Genomic DNA, 26,905 nt, shown 5'->3' with positions numbered 1-26,905 from the left:
ACCTGTCCACCAAAAACAGCAGTTCCCACATAGATGTTACAGCATTTCAGCTTTGGCCATCTGGAGCAACAGTAAGTTTGTGATAAATTCCCATCATGGTGGTTTGATAACAGATGCCACCTGTAACACTAAAAGCATTATACTCAAATCAGTGTCTCAGATTTCAGGTGCTTTGAATTGGCTGTGCGTTCACAGTAACTGAGCTATCTCAGTTACTCTCTCTTATAGGCTGACAATAGCAGGACACGGGGAAATGGTTTTAAGTTAAAAGAGAGAAGATTTAGGTTGGATGTTAGGGGGAAGTTCTTCACTAGGAGAGTGGTTAGGCCCAAGAACAGGAGGTGTTCAAGACCAGGTTGGACGGGGCCCTGGGCAACCTGATCTAGTAAAGGTGTATGTTTGGTGGCCCTGCCAGGCAGGGGGGTTGGAACTACATGATCCTTGAGGTCCCTTCCAACCCGGGTCATTCTGTGATTCTGTGCACTTTCTCTCAGTGCCCAACTCACAGTCCCACTGTCTGACTTTGTGCCCAGCCTCACGTAAGGGAACTGGCCTCAAAAGAAGGGCTGCTGTTTCACAAGCTAAAGCCAGACATGACAGTGCATGACTAACAGCTCCATTTACTGCTGAGAAGTCCAGACCTGTGTATCACAACATCCTTCCTCTGCCCAACACGGTAAATGCGGTCGCAGGCCTGTTCCTCAAGTGCAGGATTCCTGCAAGAAAAGAAACAGATCACATAAGCCCCTTCAAAAGGCTTTTGCTCAAGAATATTACATAAGAAACGGCTGGCACGCAGAGGGAGTCGCTTCCTTATTGTAGAAGTATCTCCTTAATGCTATTTGATAGCTAGATTACGTACAAAAGCAAGTTAGTTTGCTTTGGAGGTTCCCACTCACAAATGGGTAATAAAAAATAGTAATAAAATGTGGTTCTGAATGATGAGGGACAGTATAAATATCAGGAGCTCGTATGTACTGTTTTCATAGCTCTGTAAAACCCAAGGTACGCTACGCTAGCTATGCTTAGCGATGATTCTATTATTTATTTCAATCCAAATTCCCTGTAGGCATTACTGCACCTTTATTTATTGCTACTTGAAATTAAAGCCAGGGATTTTTGCCCAGCAGGACTGGACTTTGTGGCTGTGAGCACTGGATAGACAAATCTGAGATAGAGTATCTTGGAGGAAGGCTGGAGTAAAACACTTTTCTACAACTTAACCATTAGCCCTTACACTCAGCTGAACAATTCCTTCCCACTCAGCTGTATCAGAAGTCACAGCACACATGGTGTGGAAGAAAGCAGCGTGCCCTACATACTTCCACATAGATGGAAATCTTAGTTTTCTTTACCAGTGCATGTCAAGGAGAAACAGGTGGTTTCCTCCAGTCAAGTTCAGGCCAACGCCTCCAGCCAGCAAAGAGACCAACATTACCTTCAAAGGCCAAAACAGAGAGAAGAGAAAATTAATGCTTCATATATGCCACGTTAATTTGAAATTAAGTCCATACCAAAGGATTTGTTTATCCCATTTATATGTATATATTTATTATGTGTCTGGATATATTATCTAATGAGACACAGAAGGCTGGACACTGAAGTTATGGCTCTGAGAGAGACCAGCTTGACATTCCATATCTGTTATACTGACAAATGTTTAAGGACTAGAGAAAGGACTCTTTCATCCTCTCTCCATGCCCCACTTAAGTGACTGGCCTTTCTGATGACAGCCTGTTGCCAACAGTGGCACCAATTAGCACCGGCTATGAATTAAGAATCGGGATTACTTAAAACACAAGTAAGTGGACTGAAATGGCCTGCCACTCATTTCACATTGCGTACACGTAACCTAATGTTTAGAAAAAGATGAGTAGCTGGGAGGAAAGGGAACACAACAGATGATCAATCGAGAGAAGATTCTTGTACAGCAAGAAAAGAAGTGAATTTGTTAAGTACAGAGCTATTATATATTTTTATTGCTAAATTTCATAGTATGTTAAAAACACTGATCTTGTTTAAGAACTTAGCTATTCATATAGCTCATACAAGTTGTCTTTTGTTTACGTTAGAATCCAGAAGGAGAAAGTTGCTTTCCAGATAGCAACTTGTTTAAGAAATTTAGAAAACAAGCTAATGCTTCACTTACTCCCCTCCCAGTCTCAGATCCATCCTCTGAAGAGGCAGCCTGTCCTGCCTAAATTACAGTGATGTCAATGTTTAGATCAAAGTGTACCACTATGAATAATGACTTTGGATTCAGACTTCTTTAGATGTTTGGCAAGATTCCTTCCCTTGGCAAAAACAGACTAGGAACTACTTTCATGAAGAGAACTGTAGTTCACCATCATTAAAAAAAAAAAAAACAAAACTTGATGGTGAAAGAAGTTACAGCAAGGTCACCTTGTTTTGAAATCCCACCCCAATTCCAATCCCCTTTTCTCATACTGGGGTGAGATATGTTCTTCTTAACCTGCCTTCACTTCACAGTTTGAATTGTCATCATCTCTTCTCAAAAAAGATTCTAGCCTGGCACAAGGTATCTGCTGTGCTGCAGAACAGCAAGAAAATCTTACAGGTTCCTTGGCAAGCAGGGGATATAAAGAAAGAGAAATCCTCCAGTGCAGTGACTGGAGTTGGAAACAACCGATCTGTTCTGAGTGGAGTTAGCTGGCCCCACAGCTTAGACACTACATCTTTTGAAAACACTGAAGATTTGGACAGCCTTTGTACTAATTTCTAAGTCAGATGTTCAGTTCAGAACAATTAACATCCAAAGGAACTTCCCACAGCTGCTCCTGGTCACAATAAATTCTACATCTGTTTTTACAGCTACCCCTTTCCCTGTTGATCTTGACATCTAGATATCCAAATGAAAGCAGTGCCAGTAAATGAAATCATGAAGTCACCTATTGCAACTGCTCATAACAGTACCAGCAACTGCTTCCCTGCCGTGATTTCATACCTGAGGCCCTTTGGGATTGTTATTGAACTCTTCTACCACATCCATTCTCTGTTTAGGATTAACAGAGCCATCCAGCATTGAATACTTCAGCCCTAGTCTCTGGAGGTGCACAGCCACAACTTTCAGCATGCTTGTCCACTGAGACACAACAACACTGGAGAAAGAGAACAAGGAGTTTAAGACAGATCCTGTGTGTAGTCTGAGAGCTTGGTTATTGCAGTGTCTCACCCAAGAGGACAGTGAGACAAGCACTATTCCCAATTGCAATCTGGGCGCAGAAGTCCCCTCCCAGTTCAGAAACAGATTCACTATTAAGTTCAGTGGCACAATCTGCTGCACAGGGCTAATAACCAACAAACTTGAGTCAAAGTAACTCTATTTTCACCACTATTTTTGGATTTTACATTGCAAGCAACCAATCTCAAATTGTAGCATTTTCTACAAAGTGAATCAACAGCAAACACCAAACTTAGTTGCTCAGGGTCTCTCACTCCCCACATTCTTTGGATTAAACACTTGGGAAGGCGGTCATTATTCACTAAGTTTTTGTGCCCCCCAGGCCCGACTACAGAACTGTAACTACTTTCCAGCCACATATCTCTAGTGCATTCAGCACTGCTACCAAAAACAAGCACAAAGCCCTAGGAGCAGCAGGATTGCAGCTGAGGGCAAACGCTTCTCTGCAAGATCAAATTCTTCTCAATCCTATCTTAGGAGGAAGAGAGTCTGCTTGGGCCTCAAAAGTCAATATTCCTCACACACTCCCCTGCTACATTTACACTACTCTACTTTTTAACTTGTTCTCTTACTTTTTATCAGATTTTTTCAATCAGCTTTCATATATTGTAGTAGCTTCTCCATTTCACTGTTCCTGAAATCTGTATTCAATTGTTTTAAACTATGCACGCTGTCAAAAGACATGCTTCTCTCAGTCACTGAGACTTAATAAAAGGGCACATCTACAAACCTTTTCTGTGACTCTGAGTGACTCTGAATAGTTTTCAGTTCAGCTAAGAGGTGAGATACCTGCAAGAAAAAAGAATACATCTGCTCAGTATCATAACTCAGGTCGTGCTTAACTATTCTTCACGAAACAGAAAGTGATTAAAATAGCTCTTCACCTCTATCTTTCACCATGCTCGGACTTTCAAGATACATTCATAATTGTAAGTAAGAAATGGAGTCATACAAACATGTTTTACAAAGTCCAGCATTTCTGTGAGAAGTTACTGCAACCTCTCCTTATGCTCTGCACAAGCACCACGCTCACACCTAATGGTTTTCTAAACTGCTATGAATCCAGTGCTCAAGATTTTCGCTGATGTTTTATCGGCATCAAGTTCTCATGGCTTTAATAGAGCTTCAAACTTCTGATTACACCTAAACTGTCAGCTTTGCAATTAGCAACGTGTGACAATTCATTAACGGTTTAAAAGGAGAAGTTCTGAAACCAAGCTTCTCAAGGGAGGCCAGAAGATCAAATACCTTGGTGCTTTCCTTGGTGATTTCAAAGAGATCTGTTTTAAAAGCTGTGCCATTGAGGTAGACTGTTGACTTGGAATCAGGAGTCTGGAGTTCAGACAAGGTCAAAGCACTAAGTTGTTCCTCAATGGAGAGAGAAAGGCCTTCACTGGTCAAATTAACTTGGTCCAGAGCCTGCAAGAAAAATGCAATATAGTAAGAGATGTCAGCCAAGCCTGAGATCAAATTCAGTGCTTATCTACAGTGTGTGCAATGTCTGCTGAGGTCAGCAAGTTGGAAAGGAGCTATGTTACACAATATGAATACAACACCATAAAGAAACATTACTGGATCAGACCAACAGTCTCTTTATCCTCATATTCCAGCCCAAGCAGGATTTGTAGGGCAAGCATATGAGGCCAGCCATCTTCTATGATCTGGTCTCAGAATCATCCCACATCACTCAAGTGTTAGGGGATAAATCTCTGCTCATTCTCTTAGAATATGGATCTACTCCACAGCTGCTTTATACTGCACAGCAACAAACTTCTGAAATATCAGCCTCCTTAATGCAAGGCAAATTCAGCCAAGGCACTTAGAGAACTTAGAGAACACACAAGCCATTAATAAACACTGTTCTTGTGGACTTAGACACTTTTCAAGATTTGATTAAGATCAAGACTTATCCTTTGCCATTAAAAGTCTATTTATTTATTTATTTGATGTGAATAAAGCTATTTCCAGAGCCGCAACTTCCCCTCACAGGTCATACTGGGAAACTCTCTAAGGTGTATGCTCACCCTACTGAATGTGTCCATTCATAAACCCCTAGGTAAGCAATCCAACAGTGTTAAAAAGTTCATTACATTACACAAACGACTGAATAAACCCCTCCACACCACCATTATTGCAACACGATGCAATTACCACTTTCAGTAAGGAGAGATGGCAGCAGCACTGACGGAGCCTCAACAGCATAGACAAGACGTGGGCAGTACTTGAGACTTGGGAAGCACTTTGAGAGCTTGCTGGGAATTCCTTCTGACTGCAGCCAAAATCTTGTGCAACTGCCAAAGGGAGGAACAGAGAACAACAGGAGATCTTGGAGGCACTTCCAAGCGCTGCCCAGCAATCATTTTGAACCAGCACACAAACACTTGATTTAACTCAGGTACTCAATCTCCCTTAAAAAAGCAAAACTAACAAAGAAACAAACAAAACACAAATCAAAGTACTACATTTCTTATACTGACACCTCTTCTCTGGGCAATCACACCTTTAGTTCAGAAGGAGAGCCAGGGAAGTTAAGAAAATTTCCCATAGCCACAAAAGTGGGAACAGACCTTTGGAACACTTTGGAATACCAACAAACTTTGATCATTGCTTTGGTGTCCCTTGATTCATACCTTCCTTTATTACCCACAGCCAATGGACAGACTGGCAGATTCCTCAATAACTAAAAAGGACTTCCCTGAAAGCTAAGCAGGAGGAGGTGTCACAGGGGCTTCAAGCCCCAAACCAGATTCTTTACAAGAACATGAAAACAGCTAAACAGTTTCCAACGAATGTCTAAATCTTGAAGCCCCACAGGGCCAGGTTTGTTCCTCCTCACTAACTGTGCACTTAAGAGTTACTTCTGCAATTATTTTCATGGGAGGGCATGCTCAAACCTCTCTCAAATGGGTTATTCCCAGCAAGCTCTTTGCCTTCGTTTTTCTGCTCTTGCCGCTTTAGGTAGGACTGTAGCGTTGACCTGGAAAAATAAGATAAAAACTGTGGAATTTACAGCAAGAAAAAAGGCAAGAGGCAGTTGAGCTTAACAAGCAAATTGCCGGTGAGTTAAGGAACGTTTCTTTAATTATTTACTTTCTCATACTCCCTTAAACAAAACTCTGACTTCAGGAGTATACATTGATAACATCAAATGAGCTTTTGGAAAGCAGAATGTTAGTAAGTCTGATTACCAGAATACCCTGAGTATAACAAGAGCCATGTCCCAGTGGACAGCATTCTTCATAAAAATACAAAAGGTGTCTTTAATTATACAGTTACAAGGAAAGAAGACTACAGTAGCACTGATGAAAAGAGACCCTGTGAGAACACAAGGTGCTGCTGGTTTGCTTTACAGCCCACCTAGAAAGGCCCGAATAACTTCAGATCATATAAATATCACAAGGTACAGAAGACAAATTGTCTCCTACACAGATGCTGGGACATCATTAAGAATTACTGTCACAGTTCCAAGCGCTCCTCCATGGCAGGAGGGCTGGAACCAGATTATCTTTTTCAATGAAAACTATTCTGCAATTCCACGCTTGACAAATAGTCAGAAAGATTTTCTCATCTAAAATGGATTAACCATTCTAATTTTTCATATCAGTAAGAAACAAAACCACAACATACTGTATTTCTTTTCACATTCATACCTGGATCTTGCAAAGATCACATTGTATACGGACTGCTCCTCTGCTGAAAGTTTTAACTGATGCAACTGCATGCTACGCTGTGGCAGAGATACCTGAAGATACACAGCACCAGATACATATTTGCAAAAAATCATATACAGCATCACAAAAACCAGTGTCCCAATATTTAACATAGTATTCAATGTCTCTGATGAAAAAAAAACAAACAAACAGCTATCTATGAAGTTATTTATATTAATTAATTACGACACAAAACAGATATGCACAGAATTCCAAGTAACCTGGTTAACACTCAGGATGAAAATCTTTATTCCAAGTCATAAAAAAAGGCATGAAAACTAAGAATAGGCTGCTGTATAGCTGTGACTGAGGAATTAACTCACTGCACTGCCAAAGTAGCTTCTCAGCTTCCCATTCAGAATCAGACAGTAAGCAAAACAATATCTTTTGAAATTCTACAGACACACTGATAACCTCTAACTCAGATTAATGGATTATCCGTAAGGAATAATAGAGAAAGCCAATGCCCCAGTACACACCAAACCCATTTCACACTCTGCAGCTTTAACTCAGAGACCTAGACTATCTCACTATGACATGGATGTCTACTTGCAATTGCTTGACACGTTCTCTTCTGCATTTGACTTATAACTAAAAAGTTTCATTTTCCCATATATTTCTGCATTCTGGATAAGCAGACAGCATCCCAAGGGGATTTATTCCTCTTTCTCAAGAGAGTGCAGCACACAGGAAAACCCACCCATTAGCAAACATATGCATGTGAAGAGTTAACTGGCTGCTGCAAGGAAAGCGATGAGATGACTGTCTATATCTTACCAAGGGCTTTCCAGTTGAATCCAGCTGGTCCTTAGTTCTCCGTAATAAGAGGCTCCTAGTTAAAAGGCTTAGCCTATCTCCTCCCTTCCTAGTGTTGTTGTCTACCTGGTATTTCCACACCTTGTACTCATCAAAAGGAGAGCAACGTAGGAACCTAAAACAGAAGGTAAAGAAACTTCACACCAAACTCCTCAGTTACTCCTGAGTGACCAAAACAAAATTCCTTGTTATTTAAAGAGAACAATTTCTAATTCAGCAAGAAGCAACCAAACACTTCCAGTTCAATGACATCTATAATTTGTTTGGTCAAAGGCCTGACCATCACTAGCATAGTGAAAGTGACATTCTGATTCCGTACCCATAAAATCCTTTTAGCCCATTATGACTCAATCAAAGCACACCAAGAAGCACATCCACTTGCCAAAAAGCCTATTCATTTGTTAATTCCAAATTTCATACCTCTTAATTGAAAATTAATTTCAACTCTCCAAAATTAATTTTAAATGCAAGTTTTCTGGTTCTCCAATACTTCTCTACTTTTTCTCCTCAGCAATAAGGGAACATAGAGTTCAACCTGTTAACCATTTGTTTAGAGAAGCCAGTTTTCTACTCTTTCCTTAATAGTATATCTCTCTTTAAAGACTTATTAGGAACAAGTATTACTACACAAAAATTCTGATCGTTATCATTGGTTTTGTGGATATTCTCCTTGAAAACATAGAAGATCTTTAGTAATTTTCCCTTTGTCTTCTATCAAAGCAGAATAATAACACACAGCAGTAGGCACATGGTCTGGTTCATTTACATCCTCTGCCTCACTATCCCTTTTATCTCAGGGATCGCTCCAACTTAGAAACAACTTCAGCACTGTCAGTGAAGAATCACTGGAACTGGAGCCCTATCTCTGTGCCTCACATGCGGTCAGTCAGTCACCTCACCTCAGAAGAGAGTACATGTCCAATAAGTTGTTCTGTATTGGTGTCCCAGTGACAGCCCATCTGGCACTGGCTCTCAGCTTGCACACAGCGATGGAGGTTTGAACCTTTGGATTTTTAATAGTGTGAGCTTCATCCAATATAACTCGAGCCCAAGCTACTCTGAGCAGAGGGGAACAGGGAGATGACCCGCTCTGAAAGAAAAAAAACCATTTTTAACACAGAGCAGTAACCTTCCTAGGCAATCTAAAGAGCCACAAGCAAACATATTTCCAGCGAGAAACATTTTCTTGCCACCTAAAGGCTTCAGGAAAATCAAAGGCTTGTTTGCTCTAAGACCTACATATAGATCTGAATGCAAAGGTTGGAGACAAAAATATCCAGCAAGGGACTTCCTCTCCACTGCATACCCAAGTTCAACTGGCATTTAACCATCACTTTATTTCCACAGTCTAACAAATACATTGCTGTTTCTTCATTACAGAATATAAGTCACCTCCATGTCAGTTCAAACAGACTCAGAGCCTGAGCATGACATGCTTCTAGTAGTTTAAAGGGGCACTGGTGCTTCTAACAGCAAACGCCAAGCAGAAGAGTCTAGTGTCCTTCACAGTCTTGTCTCAAAGAGTGCACAGTTCATCACTGCACCCTTAGAATTACTTCCTAATAAATTTCAGCCGTGCATTCTGTAGCACATTCTGTATTATGACAGAACAGGTTTATCGTAATTTTTCACGCCATCTCTCTGCACTTCACAATACTTTCTCTCATGACTTTGTTTTTATTTCACAGTCACAATAGTATACTTATGGAAAAACGATTCTTGTCTTCTGCTCATTGTAGCATTAGGTGCTCCCTGAAACAATAACAGCTTGCATCACCTCCAAACAAAAAGATTAGGACAATCTTTTATCGACAACATGGTTTCTCACCCCCACTTCATGGTCCTTAGCAGGGAAATCCCCCTCATCTTTGCTCGTGGGAACCTCCTTAGAGAGAAGGCTGTAGGTTGTGACAACAACATCATATTCAGAGAGCCTGCATCAAGGAACAGTAAGAATCAGAAGCAAGAATGAACGAAGAATCCATTTTGCAAAGCTCAAGGTTTAAGAACAACATGGTTCTACAAGAGCTATATGGAATTCTATAGAAGACTGAACTTCACTGCAGGAATGCCAGATGGTCTCTGTTTTCTAGACACTGAATGTAGATACATAAACTCAAGAAGGCAGTAAGAGACAAAGAATCCACACCACATGAAATGAACATTACTTAGAATGCGGTATGCAGAAAAACTGCTCAGAATAGCCTGAAATGGTATAGAAAATTTTCAGATGTACACATAAGGATAATAATATAACTACAAAGCACAAATGTGGAAGAAACTGCTATTTAATCTCTGCAAGTAAGAGATGTGCATTATACACTGTTTTTGTTACCAGGAGTAATAATAGCCTGCACCAGAACCACCTGGCATGGGTACAGGGTGTAAAGGCTTTGCTATATAAAACATGAGGGCAGACAGCAGCCTGACCCTCTAAACCCTACACATTTCCATACTTCACGTTCTTCCAACATTTTACCGCCAATGAATTTCAATTCTGATGTACACAATCTCTTGTTAAATTGTATTTAACTTTTCTTGGCCACATTTACAATTTAGCACTTACACCTCTGCGTGTTTATCTCTGTTTGGCCCATGGTACAAGTAGACCCTCAGTTTTCCAAAGGCCACACGTTTGTCAATCTCTTTCTTCCAGTGATGGATCAAGGATGCAGGACAAACGATCAAAGTGCCGCATGAAGGGATAACAGTAGAATCTGCAGGAAAATATTGCAGGCAGGTTTTAGCATCTTCACATCACTCCACAGAAACCAAACTTCCAACAGTCATGACAGTTAAGAAAACAGGACTGATGTCACCATTTGGAGCCATGTTTAAAAGAAAAAGGAAACTTTCAAACACAAAAAAGCATCCCAAATCATTACATGAATATAGGGACAGTGACAGGGTGCTGACACAGAAACAAACACCCAAACAAAAAACGCTCCATATCTCTGTGAACAAAGAAATAATCTTGTGAAGGGAAGGGAAAAAGATGAGTCACAGAGGGGTGAGGAGTCACTGAAGCCCTTATGCTAAGAAAATGATGCAAACATCCAACATTTTTTCAATACTGCATATGCAGGTTTTACCTGATTTGGTGAAATAACCAACAAAAATGCCTGCAGTATATAAAGTAATGAGCTGGAAAATCCTACACTCGGTGCCACTGAGCAAGCGAAAGGCTTTACAAGGGAGTACAGTAAACATTACTCACAATGGAATGCTCCTACAAAAGGGAAGTAAACGCAGATAGTTGATTGGTTTAGTAGGCTTTAACCTATAAAAACTACAACCAGAATGCTTTATGCATTTCAAATGGCATTATATCAGAACGCATGTATTGTACGATATAAACGATTCTGTACCGTTTCTGGACAGCCACATTTCTAACTTCTTGCTTTCCTTCTCTGCCTTCACCTGCTTGTGGGTCAGAATTAGTGCAATCATCGTTAGAGTCTTCCCCAGGCCCATGTCATCCGCTGGAAAGAGAGACATACACATTACGATGACCAACAGAAATGTGCCTGCCTAACTCACATCTACACTGAAGTAACTACCAGAGCAGCAAACGCCCTGGCAATATTGAGAACAAAAATACATGTATATTTCAGGATATAATACTGGGTTCGAATCCCCCTGTGGCACAAGTGGTAGAAGTGCCGCTCTGCTACACAGGAGACTCAAATCCCGGGGGTTGGACTTGATGATCTCTAAGGTCCCTTCCAACCCACACGAGACTGTGATACTGTGATAATATAGTAATGGGTTAACAGCTCCTCTACACATGTACAAAATAACTAGTTATCAGCCTCAGAATAAGTTACATGTCAAGTTTGTGCTGTTCTATCTTCTCCTCAAAAAGGTACTTTCCCATTCTGTTGCTCACCCAGAATTCCTCCACATGGCCTTTGACTCTCTCTCCAAAGCAGCCATGCAAGTGCTTGCCTCTGGTGCAGCAGCAATGGAACCTGAGAGGATGAGACAGAATTAGAAGAAAAAACCTTGCAAAGTTCAGACGCTTCTGCTTCCTGTAGCAAATCGTGCAGCTGAGCTACCCTACTACAATCCATCCTTGCCAACTCACTTTCAAACCGGAGGGATCCTCAGCTACCGTCTGTTCTGTTGGACAGGATTCCAGAGATTTGTGAAGATGATTAATAGCATCATTTGTTGCACTAAGCACGGCCCTAATTCGGTTTTCCGTCATTCTTCCTCCGTACAGATTCTGCACACCATAGTTCACTGAAAAGATAAAGTATTATACATGAAGCGTTTTTAGAAAGCTAACTCTCCCCTGGAGGTCTTTCATCTTAGGCATTTATTGCAGTAGCTACAGATGCCCAGGGCAAAATATGCAACTCATGCTAACAAAAAAAGGTTTAGTAACTGTTACACATCCACAGTTTGCGGGATTCTGTCAGGCCTAGTCCTTGTCAGCGTTCTTTAATGAATAGGCTTTCAATACTTACTTCCAAAACTATGGCCAAAATATTGACTGGAACCCAAGGCCGCAGCAGAGGGGTGACTGTGTGAGCTTAAAGAGGTTGCTGCCTTATGATCCCCAAGAGGCAGTGCTGGTATCAGCTTCGTACCACCTGGTCTGCTGAACGAGTTAGGCAAAGGTTCCTCACGACAGCCACTACTTGCACTGTTCTCCCCTTAAGAAGAAAGGAATTGCAGGGTGAAAAGGTTGCACAATGGACCTCATAGCCTTGCTTTCCAGCCCAAAGAAGGGTCTTCATTTAGCCCAACGGCTTGCAAAAGATTAACTTGTCACATTGATCTAACAGCAGGGTAGTGCGTTACCACACTGGCTGAGCCACCACAGCTGTTCACACGCATGCTCTTAGCTTGTTCCTGCTTGACAGCCAATGCAGTTCAGCTCAGGCCTCAGTGTATGGTTTATACAGTGAGCTCTGCAACTGTGATCAGATTAATGCCTACACAAGGTCACTTTTGCACGATGTTTCCAGTGTTCCACAGTTCCTGTCAGAAGCATCTTTCAAAACCAAATGGCTCAAGAAATCTGACTTGTTCCCTCCTTCCTGGAGAAGAATCCTGCTTTAAATCAGATCTTGCACAAGGCATTGCGACTGCTTGTTGTCTGGAGTAACCAGAAGTTGCTTATCTTGCTCACATTAATTTTTATGTCCAGACACAGATTCCACAGCCAACCTCCTTCATAAGCAGCATGGCTCCATATTGCGACAAAGTTGAAGTTAAACCCTAACTGCTGAGTTCTCAAAGAAACAAAACATTCTGCAAAGTTTGGGGGGGGAAAATAAAGTAGCCTTACCTTTTTCTGTAGTATCTGTCGTTGAAATGTTAAGAGCACTGAGTGCAGCTTCCAAATCCTGCACTTGCTTTAGTAACCGTTGCCCTTTATCTGGCAGCATCTGAATGTTCACCGTAGCCAAGGTACTCTGCAAAGAAAAATAAACAACAACACAAATGAATCCCAAACCTAAATGTGCTTCACCAAACCTTCTGCCAAGAAGGGAACAATCAAGGTTCAGAAACATTCATCCTCTACTGCAGTAATTCCTACTTGAATGCAGTTCTACAACCTCCAAAAGCATTTACATGCCATTTAGTGCGATTAAATGGTATTTTTAGCAAAGGGTAATTAGCTATTCGTATACTACAGAAAAGATGGAAAGATGCAGGGCTCCTCCTCATAGTCCTTCAAAACAGGATGACCAGGTAATCAAGTAACTCAGATGATCTTAACATCTCACAAAGCATCCAGCATCCAAACTACTTGCACATCTCTATACAGACAGAAAGCTTATTTAATCTTAGTGCAGGTTTTCATGGCTACATCACTCTTTCTACACAAGCCCATGAGAAACAAAAGCATTAGTTAAAAAGTCTAAGCTGGCTGCAGTTACATCTTACACAAACTAAGTATAAGGCACACATAAGCTCAGACAAGTTAAAATTAAGCACATCTAAATACAGATGGTTACATTAGGGGTCAGTGTCTCATAAGTGGATTATTCCCCTCCCTATAGCCCATTATCTCATATGCTCTAAATATTTCATCAGTTCTACTCTGTGGGGATATAATATTACAATTGCCATCGCAAGTGAAAGAAGTCACCTTGAGCAGAGAACAAAACATAAGGAATAAGAGGTAAAATGAGTTACCTTCTTCTGCCTCAGCTGGATTTCCAGATGGTTACAAAGAGCCTTAGGGTCTTGTGGTCCTTCCATGTGAAGTGATGCTGCAGCTCCCAGCAAAGACATCTCCTGGGTACTCTTCCCTGATGCTCCCGCAGAAGCCACGCTTGGCTGCAAACCCTCAACTGATTTCTCAGGTTCACCTTCATCCGATGAGGAATCAACAAGTACAACTTCATCACCGTCACTGTCAGAAACTTCATCAGCGGGCTGTTCCACACTTGGCCTGACTTGTGTCTTGAATGGTGCTGCCGCTGCTCCTTGCTTTGGGAGAGCACACAGTGATGCTGCTTGTGGTACCATTGTGGAAGTCGTGTTTTCTTTAGGCATTGGTTTCATCTCTCCGTTCTTCCCACCAGTGCATTCTTTCTCTCTGTTTTTTCTATCACCAGAGTTTTCTAAGCTTTTATCCCTGTGCTGCTCGTTCTCTGGAGACTTGCTACTTCTACTCTGCTTTTCAGAACTGACTGGGGGTAGTTCAGATTTGCCACCTGTCTCTTTCGCCACACATTCAGATTTCTTGGATTCCCTGCCACTTCCTCCATCCTTCTCTTTATCCTCATGGGTGTTTTTCCCTTTCCAAATCTCAGAAGGACAAAGTTTAGACTCAGATACTGTGCTTTCCTTAAGTTCTGGACCACCCTTGGGTTGTTTCTTTTCAGTTTTCAGCCCTTCTAAATGTTCCTTCTCTGTGGAGGACCCAGAGGTGGACTTCTTTACTTTATGTGACTCTACCACATTATCCTTCTCCGCTTTGACTTCTTTTGCTTTCCTTTCCCCTCCACCACCTTGCTTAATTTCTTTCCAGGATGATGCTTCACAATTCTTGTCTATCACTTTGAATGGATTTCTTTGGCCACTGGGATTGAAGACAGGTGCCGCCTTTGGCTGCGATTCTAATTTTTCTAATGCTTTGGTAGCTTTTGAATCCTGCAATACACACAAGTAGCTTAGTACTAATACACCAGGAATAAAGATAGATAACTATACACACAATGCAGTTACTTCAAGCAAGGCTTCATTCTCTACAAACATCATCATTTCTACAACGTAGCAGGAGCAAGATGAACATTTTGCAAGGAGACAAAGAGACAACATTGCTGTTTTCCTGCTCCCTTAGATATTCCCATGGCTTCTGGGGATCAAATCCTAACAGCACTGTGGATGGCTGGAAAGCAAACCCAAGGGTTATTTTTGTGGCTTTTTTTGGTTGGTTGGTTGGGGTTTGTTTTGGAAGACTGAAGAACAGCGATTACTTCCCACAATTTAGCAGTCAGAAGTCTCAAATGGAGGACAACAGAGAGACAAGGTTTTCTACTGGCAAATACAAAGTCTCTCACTATGTGATCTCGGAGGCAATGATAGCAGTTAGAATGAAGTCATGCTGGAATAAGGTGACATTGCGATATAAAGGAAACACTTGTACCTGCCATGGCACACTTCCACACCATTTCTTCCCATTCAACTTACTGTTAACGCATCGGAAAAACAACCTACAAACAAATAAAGCAAGATTTGAAGCGAAAGTGCCATTAGAGGAGCAATAGCTGTTCCTTAAAAACTGGTGTGGCACTGAAAACATCACTGGATCTGAGCTTCACATCCAGACTTCTGCATACCACAGAATCACAGAATGACCCGGGTTGGAAGGGACCTCAAGGATCATGTAGTTCCAACCCCCCTGCCTGGCAGGGCCACCAAACATACACCTTTACTAGATCAGGTTGCCCAGGGCCCCGTCCAACCTGGTCTTGAACACCTCCAAGGACGGGGCATCCACAACCTCCCTGGGCAGCCTGTTCCAGGGCCTAACCACTCTCCTAGTGAAGAACTTCCCCCTAACATCCAACCTAAATCTTCCCTCCTTCAACTTAAAAGCATTTCTCCGTGTCCTGCTATTATCAGCCCTTTTGAAGAGTTTACTCCCCTCCTGGGAGTAAGTTCCCTTCAGGTATTGAAAGGCTGCAATGAGGTCACCCCGCAACCTTCTCTTCTCCAGGCTGAACAAACCCAACTCCCTCAGCCTGTCCTCACAGGGGAGGTGCTCCAGCCCCCTGATCATTTTCGTGGCCCTCCTCTGGACCCTTTCCAAAATCTCCATATCTTTTTTGTACTGAGGGCTCCACACCTGGACACAGTACTCCAGATGGGGCCTCACAAGAGCAGAGTAGAGAGGGACAATCACCTCCCTATCCCTGCTGACCACCCCTCTCCTGATGGAGCCCAGGATCCCATTTGCTTTCTGGGCTGCCAGAGTGCACTGCTGGCTCACGTTGAGTCTTTCAAACCAAACTCATGAATGATGGTAACAAAGCTTGCTACCCAATTATCATTCTCTGAATATACTTCCTTAGGATACGGGGGAATTGTTTTGAATCACAGAATGCCTTAGGTTGTAAGGGACCTTAAAGATCAAGCTCCAACCCCCAGCCACAAGCTAGTTTGCCACCTGCCAGATCAGGCTGCCCAGGGTCCCATTCACTAATAAAAAACCCGAGCATTTTGAAAAGACTAAGCGAAGGCCTCAAGAGCAGAGGCCATGTTTTAGCTGTAGAAGGGACGTGCAGGTCAGCCATCCCAACACAGTTCCAGATATCCACATGTGTACAGCCAATCTCAGCTTCCAAATGGAGGAACTTACTGATACTCATCTCTGAGCTGCTGCTCAACCAGGATTTGCAGCTCCACCATGCACCCCTCATGGACCAAACAGTACGAAGGAGGAACGCTGAAACGAGGAAAACAAGAATAAACACAATCCATCAAAGATACAGTGACAGCCCCAAGACTGACTCGGGACAAAACACTCGGAGAATCTTCTCAAAGACCATTTAGCGATGAAAATAAAGCCCAGATCTCCTGTCACGACACCCAATTACCCTGTATCCAACACCCCAAGGCCTGCAGCTCACTCAGCCCCGCGGTCCCCACACGCACTCAGCCGGCACGACGAAGCCGCACGGCGCCGGGGCCTGCGTCCCGCACACGTAAAAGCTCTTCCCCTTGTTGGGGCCATCGCGGGTGCCGGTCTTCAGAAGGCAGAGGGAGCCTGCAGGGCGGAGAGCGAGATGAATTAGACACCACAACGACAACGACAACCTCCCTCCAACCTCTCCCTGCCATGCCGCCCCTCACCGTGCTCAGCGCACACAACCGCCTCCATCGCCGCACAACAGCCCCGCCCCCTCCCTGCAAACCGACCAATCACAACGAGAGCCTGCTGATGGACCGCCCAAACGAGACGGAACAGCCAATCAGCTCGGCGCTCTGACTTCTCTCCGCCCCTCGCTCAGTTCATCTTTTCGACAGGGCGGGAGGAAGCGGCGCTGCTATTGGCTGGCGCGGACAAGGGGGCGGGACTGCCGGCTCCCCTATGGTCTCCTCAGGCTCTCCAGCTCTCGAAAAACCGCCTGATTTTCGCTTGTGTGTCCATAATAACACGCCTTGTCTTTAAATAAGAAAGGAAGCCCCGATTTATGCCTCTCAGCTGAGAAAGCTGCCTTACTGTTAAGCTTCGTGTTCCTCCTGAGTCTCCAAGAGCCTAGGGCTCGCCACACAGCCTTCCTACACAGGGATATGTTCTTCACCAGAGGGCGTTGCCAAGTTCATACACTAAGCTCAATATATTTCTTCTTACATGAAAGCATTTTAAATAGCTTTAATTTAAAATCAACTATAAACAAATTAATTATAAACAAACATCTTGGACCATTAGAAACTTTTTCCTTCTGTATTTAAGACAGGGGGATACAATCGTACAAACTGTGTGCATTACTGCGTTAACTTATGACAAAGTGATGCTGGTGATAACAGAAATACGCAGAGGCTATAATTTCATTAGCAAAAATATTAACAACGGTCATACTAAATAATGGATTAGTGAAATGAACACTGAGAGCCCAATTCAGTGCTGGTGTGAACAGCCTGAAGACTGAATGTGGCTCAGCGTCATTGTGAGAAATGTCCTTTTTACAAAACACAGGCGATTTTGTGCATTCATACATGACATGAAAATTTTTGCTCCTAAATACCCTTCTAGTTTTGGCCTAGCACGGTCTTCACCCACCTTTGCCCTTTCTGCATTCACAGACACTTGAGCTCAACTTGTTTGGAAGCAGGAATGTGAAAAAAAAGGGATGCAGACAGAACACTTTGAGCCCTCTGAGGGAAGCACGTACCTTAAGGAGCACTGACCAGTACGAACAACTGCAATTGCAGTATTAATGATAGCAATAACAACCTCAGTGCATGGCATTTCCTGGCAAACAGTGGGATCTGGATTTTGAAGTGCCCCAAAGTGCCAACATACCTAACACACAGAAAGTGAAAAAAAATACAGGAGTGTGAAGCTGGTACACACCATTGCTGCTCAGAACATCAGCTTTCCATCCAGTCCACAGCTCGTTTCATTCTGCATTATTCAAAGAGCCATCTTACGGTACTTAAGCGTTCTTGTTTTAAGAGCCCGTTCTTAATCAGCAAACCATGTACTGAATTTTAAGCATGCAATTAAATCTTATGTGGGAATGTCATGGACTGAGGCTAGTTCAAAGATAGGCTGCTCTATCCACAGACAGATGTAAGCTTGTGCTGAAATGTATTTCTGAGTTGAGAAGATGGACCAAAAGGATGTCTAAAATCAGTACAGACCTGAGGCTTTGCCTCAAAACTTATTTTTGTTCCTGTGCCTTTGAGCAAGTTTAAGCAGGAGAATAGACACAGAGTAAATCCAGCCCTTGGTCCATAAGTCCATTTGCTACTGACACACAAGAAACTGACTCAAGAAATGGATATCTACTGATCCATCTCCTTGAAATAAACATTAAGGCAGGGCAGTAACTTCCATAAAGGAAGAAAAGGTCCAGGCTAGGAAGGCACAGGGAGGTTCCTCACGCTGGGTATTCTCATAAGATCCATTTCATTCTTCTTTTCATAACAAACCTTTCCATCTTGCAGCTGCTTTCATTTCTGGCTCAACCATTGCTGCATTCCTCTTTGGCAAGCAGGGCTGATGAGCCCTCTCACACAGGCCTAACAAGGTACATTCCGTACAGTGCTTAGAATGTGCAAGGTGCAATGTAAGTGCTAAACGGTCTTATTTTAGAGATTAATGAAAAATATACGCACTGAGGTAACTATGAAGTTCTACATTAAAAAATAACCCATAGAATTTCCTTCTATAGAAAAGATGAATCCTGCACATATTATTAAAGTGGTAATAACTTATTTATGTCCTGTCAAGATTCCTGAAGCTGTAGGGTGGTCTTTTAGTCAAAGCAAAAGCAGGGAAGAGAGTTGCGGTTCTCAAAGAAACTAAGAACTCTGCAATGCTGTCTTTCTCTAATACTTCTGTGATACTTCCAATGCTGGCCTGCTTCCACCCATTGCATATGGAGAAGCTGGTGTCTCATTAAGCAGAAGCAATACGCAATTAGGTTTCATACCTAGCAGTCTGACATGTGGCCAGAAATATCTGCTAGCAAGGGTAAGAAGAATCATAATGTATATGAGCTCCCTGTAAAGCTCAACTGTTGTCCCTTAGTGAAATCCATGCTGTTATTTGGGAATCTTGACAGTAAGGCTGCACGTAGTAACTAATGTATAAGCTCTCATCAGAACACTTGAGCTATCAGGTACAAATGGATGATCTGAATGTTCAGAAAAGGATCGCTACAATTATTAAACACTGCACATACTTTTCATTCTGTGTCAGCTATGGCCAAAACGAGACAATGTGATTCAATGGACAAAACCAAACTCTGTGTTCCTATGCTCCGCATGACAGGCTTAAGATGTGGCAAAAAGGAGTCCAATAGCACCCTAAACAATAAGTAAATACTGCTGCAAAATGCTGATGCAAGTACCAGAATTCAACTGACATTCAAGTGCTCAAAAAACACTGAAAACATCCCAGCGAGGTATCCTGTTTCTGTTAAAACAGTAACACACATGGTAGGTCCTGCTTAGTGGTTTCATTCAGTTATTTTCCTTCTGTCAAATGTTCCCTTCATCGATGCTCTGAAGCTGAAGCCTTTGGCTGGCATGGGGCCTGACGCCACGCCGGGTGTTCATTCCGCTTCCCGGCAGAGTCCGTACTGGAAACAGAGCTCCTGGTAAAGCACCTTCCCCAAACAAGCTGATTTTCACATCAGCTTCAATAGCTCTCGCTAAACTGGATGCGTAGCTGTCCAGAGATTTATGAACATCGGCTTTTACGTGAAGAACAGAATTCTTTGCGGTTTCTGAAAGGGAAAAAACAAAGAGCAGTATATAAGAACAGACAGCCTGGCCGTGCAAAAGCTTCAATATCAACTCATTTGTAAACGTGCATTTACCAAGAACACCCAGTATTTACAAACCATCCAGTGAGCTCAAAGCTTCAGCTCAAACACAGGTTAAGTAGAGAAAGATTCCCTCCAATTCAGGTGGCAAAAAAAATGTAATCTGATGAAACAAAGTGTTTATACGTGTGTGTTTAATTTCCAATCAAGTGCATGTTGAATGTTTTTCTGAATCTGATGAGGGGGAACAGTTTTAGACTTAAAAATGGGAGATTTTGATTACATATCAGGGAAATTTTTCACTGAGAGGGTGGTGAGATGCTGACACAGGCTGCCCAGAGAAGCTGTGGTGCCCCATCCCTGGAGATGTTCAAGGCCAGGTTGGATGGGAACCTGGGCAGCCTGAGCTGGTGGGTGGCAGCCCTGCCCACAACAGGAGGGAACTAACTGATGTTTGAAGTCCCTTCCAACTCAAGCCATTCTATGATTCTGATCTATGTGCGCTCTTATTATTTCCTAATTGTAAAAGTGAGCTAGGTTTTATCAGTACTCGATGCTTTGAGGTACTCAGTTCATTTGTGCATTGACCACAATAACTTATTACTCAGTAAATTCAGTCATTCATGACCAAGACTTCTAGCTTACACTCCCACAACTATCAGCCTACCTTAAGCTAACCTCACAACACTTACAGGTCCCCACAGTAACACTTTGTTACCGCAGGATCAACATGAGCTGACTGAAAAAAAAGTTGCAGATTCATCCATTTCCAGCCATATCTACTGAGAAACGTGCCCAGTCAAGAAAGTTAAGAACAAAAACAGAAAAAACTCAATTCTATTTAGATCAATGAATCTTTTCAACCCAGGCCATTCTGTGATTCTATGATACAGGCTCAGGCAATTCTAAAGGTCCCGAGAGGCTTCCTAAGAAGGTATTTTGTTCTGAGCGTTTTCATACTTACCCCTAAGCCCACCTTTAATTTGCTCTACTTCATCTTCAAATGTCACTGAACTCCTTCTTCTAGGAGGACAGACACAGTGTGGAAGAGAAGGGCCATCTGAGCTATAGTCTTCAAGGAGCATCGTGTCTGTTCCTGAAACAAAGCAAGTGTTCTCAAAGGGAAAAGGAGCAATGCTCAGATACGAGAATAAAATCACACTAAAAGAGAAACCAGAATGTTAAGAGCTGGCAAATCTTTTCAGTCTGCAATAGTTCCTCCAAAAGATGCCTAAACCCAGATTTTGCAGGCAAATTTTAGTTTTAATTAAATGCTGCACACAAAATGAATGAGGTCGGAGATTTCATTGAAAAATTTGCAATTCTTTTCTCATTAGCAATATAAAACCTCAAGTGGCTCCAAAACGCTCAACTGCAGAGATAGCAATTGTTTAAAGATCACCCTCTGGTGTCTATAGAACAGAACTACTCTAAAATAATGACAGTACAGTTAAGGAGTGGTAGCTGAAATCATTGCCAGAAAAATCTAGTTACAGTTTTGGATAGAAAGTTACTATCAAAACTCTTTTTCCCTTTTCCAAATTACCTTCTGTTGAGAGATCTTAAGTAGTGACACAATCACAAGCTGAAACCATCTGATGCAGTTATGTTTAGACTGTAGGGTCAGTGTGCCAAAGCCTATTACAAACTGGGAATCAGAGAAGCATTCTCCACATCACTTTGTTGCTCTGTTCCTTGCAGATAAAGGCAAAGTTCAAGAAGAATGACAGAAACTGAAGGAGAAAATCATAAGCTGTACGACCCGTTCCCAGGAAGCATTAGCAAGGGAGGGTCATTATTCCTTGCAAGTAGACAAACTGAGAGCAAGGAAGGAAAAGAACTGCAGTAGTTTTATTGTGACAGCTGGAACAGATTCTTCATGTTTTCCATCCACCAAGAGACATCTGAATATGTAAACACTGATTATCCCAGAGAATTTTGCCAAGTTACAAGTGCAAACTCCTGCCCAAGAAGAGAGAGCAAGAGCCTTTATTTACCTGAATCCTGTGAACAGCTGAAACCTGTGTCTCCTGTGCTGCTGCTGTTTCCTAAAGGCCGCCCACCTGCCATGAGGGCAGTGAGATGAGGGGATAGTCCCAAATCTGCAAGAGAGTTTCATGCCCATTACTCAGTAGCTGCTTGTCTATAAGAGTAAGAACTTACAGTCACACTGACTCTACCACCTCTTTTACTCTTATATCTGTAAAACTTACTCTGCTCTTCCAGAGTGAGCAGCATCTTGACTTTCCATCTTACAAGTAGAAATATAAGGCGAGCTGCTTTCAAGTATCTTTGGAGTCCTTCCATATGGCAAACCTCTCTTCTACCCACACCATCTCTCTCCCACTCCATTTGCAATTGCATGTTTTATCAGCAAGCCAGGCTGAACACTGAGCATACACACACACACACAGATGGGATCACTTGCCAGGTACCTTGTATGCAGAGAACCACCTGGTAGCCACCAGCAGGTGAGACAGGCCATTAGCACGGCAAGAGATTTAATAGCAATAGCAGGGCACTGAGAGAGCTGGCTTCTTTCTAATCCTCAAATATGGGAAGGGGGAGAATCTAGGATTCTTACATAAGTGCTGTCTTTGGATGCTGGACAAAGATATATATATGTGTGTGTATTTTAATCACTATCCAGCTGGTACGCCTGATACATTTGAAACTATCATCAGTTTCTTATCACTTGGAAAGAGAAAGTTTTCCTATCTTTTCCCTCCCACCTCAGTTTATAATGTACTCATCCACATCATCTCCTGGACACAGATTTAGTAAAGGGTAGAGAATTAGACATCACTTGCAGCTTGTGATGTGATGCAGCTGCATCAACTCCTAGTCCAACCATCAACCCAGCACTACCACACCAACTAAACCATGGCCCTCAATGCCACACCTGCACGGCTCTTCAAAATCTTCAGGGAGGGTGATTCAACCCCCTCACAAAACATGCAGTCAGTAGTGCTTAAATCTCAATAGAACAAACCAGCAGTTACATGAGAAGAGTCTGAGAGAGCTTATTTTTCTTCACTTAATTACTGTATCTTCTCTGGCAGGGAAAACCAGTGGGCTAAGAGGACCAAGTTATCTCCAACAAAAAGTACACTCTCCTTTTAAGCATCTGTGATAAACCAAAGGAGATTGCTGAAGCCTCCAGAAACATCCCAGTTTGTTTACAGAGCTCTGAAAGGTGCCAGCTGGACACAGGTATGAAGAATTGCTCTTAATGGTATTTAGAACGTCTTACCTGTGATCCTATTGGAAATGCTGAATAACCTGGAGGTCCTATGCCGCTGAACAAACGACTCCCGATAATACCGATCCCCAAAGCACATTCCTAGTAGTTCCTTGCGCACCGTTTTGTTCCACAGTCCATAAATTAACGGGTGGCAAATGGCACTGGAAAAGGACAACCATGTAGCTAATGTCTCCAAGGCAGGGGAAATACTGTTTTTTCCCCAAAGCGCCTCTGATGTAATTACTACCATGTAAGGTCCCCACGTAATAACAAAAGCACCGATGACAACCAAGATGGTTATGAAAGCTTTGCACTGGTTGGCAGAGTAGACAACCCCTTGGAAAGCGTTCCTTCGGCTTCCTGAGGAGGACGTGGAGGTGCTGGAGTTCTTCCTCCCGTTCCTCTGGGAGTCCTCCTCCACAATGACAACGCTGCCACAGTGGATTTTGCGGGCTTTAATCCTCGCCACCCGGAATATGAACCCATAGCAGATCATCATGACCACAAAAGGCAGCAAGGCACACCAGACCTGCCAAAAGGCGGTGTAAGCTGCCTCTTTGTGCCACGCTGCCACACACATCCACTTGAACTGGTCAAACTCCAAAGATGACCAACCAAAGAGGGGAGGGAGGCAGCCGATGAGGGAATGGAGCCACACGTACACAAGAGCCACCACTGCTCTGTTGCCTGTAATCTTCATCGGGTAAACCATAGGGTAAAGGACAGCATAGTACCTGGTGAACAACAACAAAAAAAGTCAACAAGGAGCACAAACGATGAACAGCAAAAACCGTATTGGAATGATGTTAATGTATACTACTATATAATGTGTAGTACTATACTATCAATGACAGGGTTTTCTTCTTCTCTGTGTCAAAATTTCACGTGAGACTGAAGGAAAATGCCATTGCAACTGCACGCAGTGTCATCCACAGCAGTGCTTCTCCAGCCTACAAACAGCCAACAAGTCACCCTATGGAATGACTGAGCAACTAGTTGCCAAAGACATAGAGATTTTGGAAAGGGTCCAGAGGAGGGCCACAAAGATGATCAGGGGGCTGGAGCACCTCCCCCATGAGGACAGGCTGAGGGAGTTGGGTTTGTTCAGCCTGGAGAAGAGAAGGTTGCGGGGTGACCTCATTGCAGCCTTTCAGTACCTGAAGGGAACTTACTCCCAGGAGGGGAGTGAACTCTTCAAAAGGGCTGATAATAGCAGGACACGGGGAAATGGTTTTAAGTTGAAGGAGGGAAGATTTAGGTTGGATGTTAGGGGGAAGTTCTTCACTAGGAGAGTGGTTAGGCCCTGGAACAGGCTGCCCAGGGAGGTTGTGGATGCCCCGTCCTTGGAGGTGTTCAAGGCCAGGTTGGACGGGGCCCTGGGCAACCTGATCTAGTAAAGGCGTATGTTTGGTGGCCCTGCCAGGCAGGGGGGTTGGAATTACATGATCCTTGAGGTCCCTTCCAACCCGGGTCATTCTGTGATTCTGTGATTATGAAAAGCCCCTTACCGGTCTATGGCTATGAGTCCAAGTGTAAGCATGCTGGCTGAGCTGATCAGCATGTAGAGCAGGGCTGAGAAATTGCACCAAACGACTCCAAAGATCCATTCCCGCCTGATGGAGCTAGTGACGACAAAAGGCAGCACCAGGACAGAGAGCAGAAAGTTGGAGAGGGTCAAGCTGAACACAAACTTGTTGCTCAGCGTGAGAAGGTAAGACTTCCGATAGAGGGTGACGACAATGATGAGGTTGCCCAAGCAGATGAAAACAGCGATGACGATGATAGCAATGGCTTCAGTGACTCTGACCACACCGTCTTCCTGCGTGGTAAGGTTCCTCAGGCCATTCCCATTGCCGAGGGAAGAATTGCTGCTCATGGTCAGAGTGAGCAAAGCAGGAGTGACCAAGACATGCTGAACACCTAGAAGCAGAACAACAACGCTTAGACATTTTCCAGCATCATTTCCTCACACTCTCTCCAAAGACTCTTTTGTCTGCATCAGTTTAACCTTACCTGTAGGACGCAGGAAACCATTTTAGGTGGGAAACCAAAGGGGCAGGAGATTGCCAGTGGGTACGCTGCAGGTCTGTGGCAGAGCCAAGCCTAGAAAAGGGAAGAAGCTATCTGAAAGATAGAAAGAGGCAATGGAATGGGAGGAAACAAAGAAAGTTAGCATTTAGTCACAGATTTTCTAAGTACCTTATTTTTTTCTTAGCCATAGCAGCCAGCTGTATGTCTAGGCTGGGAGAACTGAAAGTGATGTAACTAAATCTTTGATTATCTGAAGGAAGGTGAACTTTTTCTTTTCTTTTTTAAGTTTGGCCAGTTGATCCTGATTGTTACACTGCGTTTTGCATATCCAGTATTTGCTGGTGTCTGTGGATGTCTGGCTATCCACATCCTGCTGACTCTTAACAGCTTCCAAGTAACATCCAAAGGCTCAGGGATCACTGCACGTATTCCATCCTGCTGCCTCACCACCTCCTTTGGTCAAAATCCCGCTGTTCCCCCCAGCCCCTTCTCCCCGCTGCCTCCAGCTTGTGCTCCCACCTCCTTCATCCAACCCCACACCCATCTGCAGCCCGACACACCAGAACAAATAACACTTAAAGTGCAAATATGAAAACTAGAAAACAAGAGTTTGCTTTCAACTTCTCTCCGCTGAGTTACTATTCACACCCCCTGGAGACAGAGGGGCTGAAGTTCCCCTGACGTGACCACGGTGCCCACCTGAAACCCAAAGAGGGCAGGGAGCGCTCGGGGCATCTCTCTCACACCCGGGAGGCTTCCGAGGCCGCGGGAGCGCCGTCAGGGCCGCAGAGCCATCTTTTAGTCACTTTTTTATCTGCGCTTTCCTACGGCTCTGCCTGCAGGCGCTGCGGGGCCGCGCTTTATCCCGCACAGCTCAGCTCTCCTCGGGGCGTTCGCTGCCGCGCGTCCCTCGGGGCTGCCCGGTCCCGCCTCACCCCGCCCGACGGAGAACGCACCCCAAGGCCGGCGGGCAGGGCCGGGGGATCGCCTCCATTTTGCCCCCGCGCTCCCTCCGGCAGCGAACAAAGGCCGGGGTGGGGGGAGAAGCTCACGGAGCGCTTCCCGCAGGCCACGCCGCGCATCCCTCGCCTCTCCCGGTGCCCGCCCCGTCCCGCACGGCAGCACCGCATCCACTCACCCGCCGCCGCCTCCGCCAGAGCGGGAGGTGTCGGGTGTCGGCGGCCGAGCCCCGCCATGCCCCCGCCCCGCGCTCCAGCCTCTCCCCACCCACCCACCGCCTCCTCGCTCTCTGTCGCACCGCCCCCGGGTGCGAGCTGGAGCATCTGCCCTGTGAGGACAGGCTGAGGGAGCTGGGTTTGATCAGCCTAGAGAAGGTTGCGGGGTGACCTCAGTGCAGCCTTTCAATACCTGAAGGGAACCTACTCTCAGGAGGGGAGTAAACTCTTGGAAAGGGCTGACAATAGCAGGACACGGG

The 26,905-nt window shown here is 43.8% G+C and overlaps 2 protein-coding genes across 7 annotated transcripts in view; both read right to left on the bottom strand.

Annotated features, from left to right (window-relative positions):
• TTF2 (transcription termination factor 2) overlaps positions 1-17,118 on the bottom strand; it is a 17,658-nt gene extending 540 nt beyond the window's left edge. Inside the window, exons 1-22 of one of the 2 annotated variants that reach the window (XM_015876549.2) lie at positions 17,050-17,118; positions 16,827-16,963; positions 16,556-16,642; positions 15,341-15,407; positions 13,882-14,844; positions 13,028-13,154; positions 12,201-12,389; positions 11,816-11,973; positions 11,618-11,699; positions 11,097-11,210; positions 10,295-10,445; positions 9,557-9,662; positions 8,628-8,818; positions 7,690-7,843; positions 6,853-6,944; positions 6,097-6,179; positions 5,354-5,493; positions 4,451-4,621; positions 3,933-3,991; positions 2,966-3,119; positions 1,356-1,438; positions 642-716 (exon numbers count right to left, since the gene is read on the bottom strand). In XM_015876549.2, coding sequence (XP_015732035.1) covers positions 642-716; positions 1,356-1,438; positions 2,966-3,119; positions 3,933-3,991; positions 4,451-4,621; positions 5,354-5,493; positions 6,097-6,179; positions 6,853-6,944; positions 7,690-7,843; positions 8,628-8,818; positions 9,557-9,662; positions 10,295-10,445; positions 11,097-11,210; positions 11,618-11,699; positions 11,816-11,973; positions 12,201-12,389; positions 13,028-13,154; positions 13,882-14,844; positions 15,341-15,407; positions 16,556-16,642; positions 16,827-16,930 — 3,350 coding nt within the window. In that variant the 5' untranslated portion in view covers positions 16,931-16,963; positions 17,050-17,118. The remainder of the gene's footprint in view (positions 1-641; positions 717-1,355; positions 1,439-2,965; positions 3,120-3,932; positions 3,992-4,450; positions 4,622-5,353; positions 5,494-6,096; positions 6,180-6,852; positions 6,945-7,689; positions 7,844-8,627; positions 8,819-9,556; positions 9,663-10,294; positions 10,446-11,096; positions 11,211-11,617; positions 11,700-11,815; positions 11,974-12,200; positions 12,390-13,027; positions 13,155-13,881; positions 14,845-15,340; positions 15,408-16,555; positions 16,643-16,826; positions 16,964-17,049) is intronic. The other variant, XM_015876540.2, reaches the window with a different exon arrangement.
• A 499-nt stretch (positions 17,119-17,617) lies between these two features.
• GPR161 (G protein-coupled receptor 161) lies at positions 17,618-26,706 on the bottom strand. Of its 5 annotated transcripts, none has more exons than XM_015876495.2 (7): positions 26,609-26,706; positions 25,453-25,563; positions 24,948-25,359; positions 23,449-24,173; positions 22,193-22,297; positions 21,160-21,291; positions 17,618-20,156 (listed from the first exon to the last, which is right to left on the bottom strand). In XM_015876495.2, the coding sequence occupies exons 3-7, from the start codon at positions 25,313-25,315 to the stop codon at positions 19,909-19,911; spliced, it is 1,578 nt and encodes a 525-aa protein (XP_015731981.1). In that variant the 5' UTR covers positions 25,316-25,359; positions 25,453-25,563; positions 26,609-26,706; the 3' UTR covers positions 17,618-19,908. The 5 variants fall into 5 exon arrangements, with proteins under 5 accessions (XP_015731981.1, XP_015732016.1, XP_015732006.1 ...); XM_015876530.2 differs by having other exon boundaries at positions 21,172-21,291; XM_015876520.1 differs by having other exon boundaries at positions 25,453-25,559; positions 26,609-26,682.
• Between the last annotated feature and the right edge of the window lie 199 nt (positions 26,707-26,905).

This window comes from Coturnix japonica, chromosome 1 (genome assembly GCF_001577835.2).
Source record: "Coturnix japonica isolate 7356 chromosome 1, Coturnix japonica 2.1, whole genome shotgun sequence".
Taxonomy (NCBI): Eukaryota; Metazoa; Chordata; class Aves; order Galliformes; family Phasianidae; genus Coturnix; species Coturnix japonica.
Note: the sequence above shows the minus strand (reverse complement) of the source record. Positions and strands in the feature narration are given on the sequence as shown.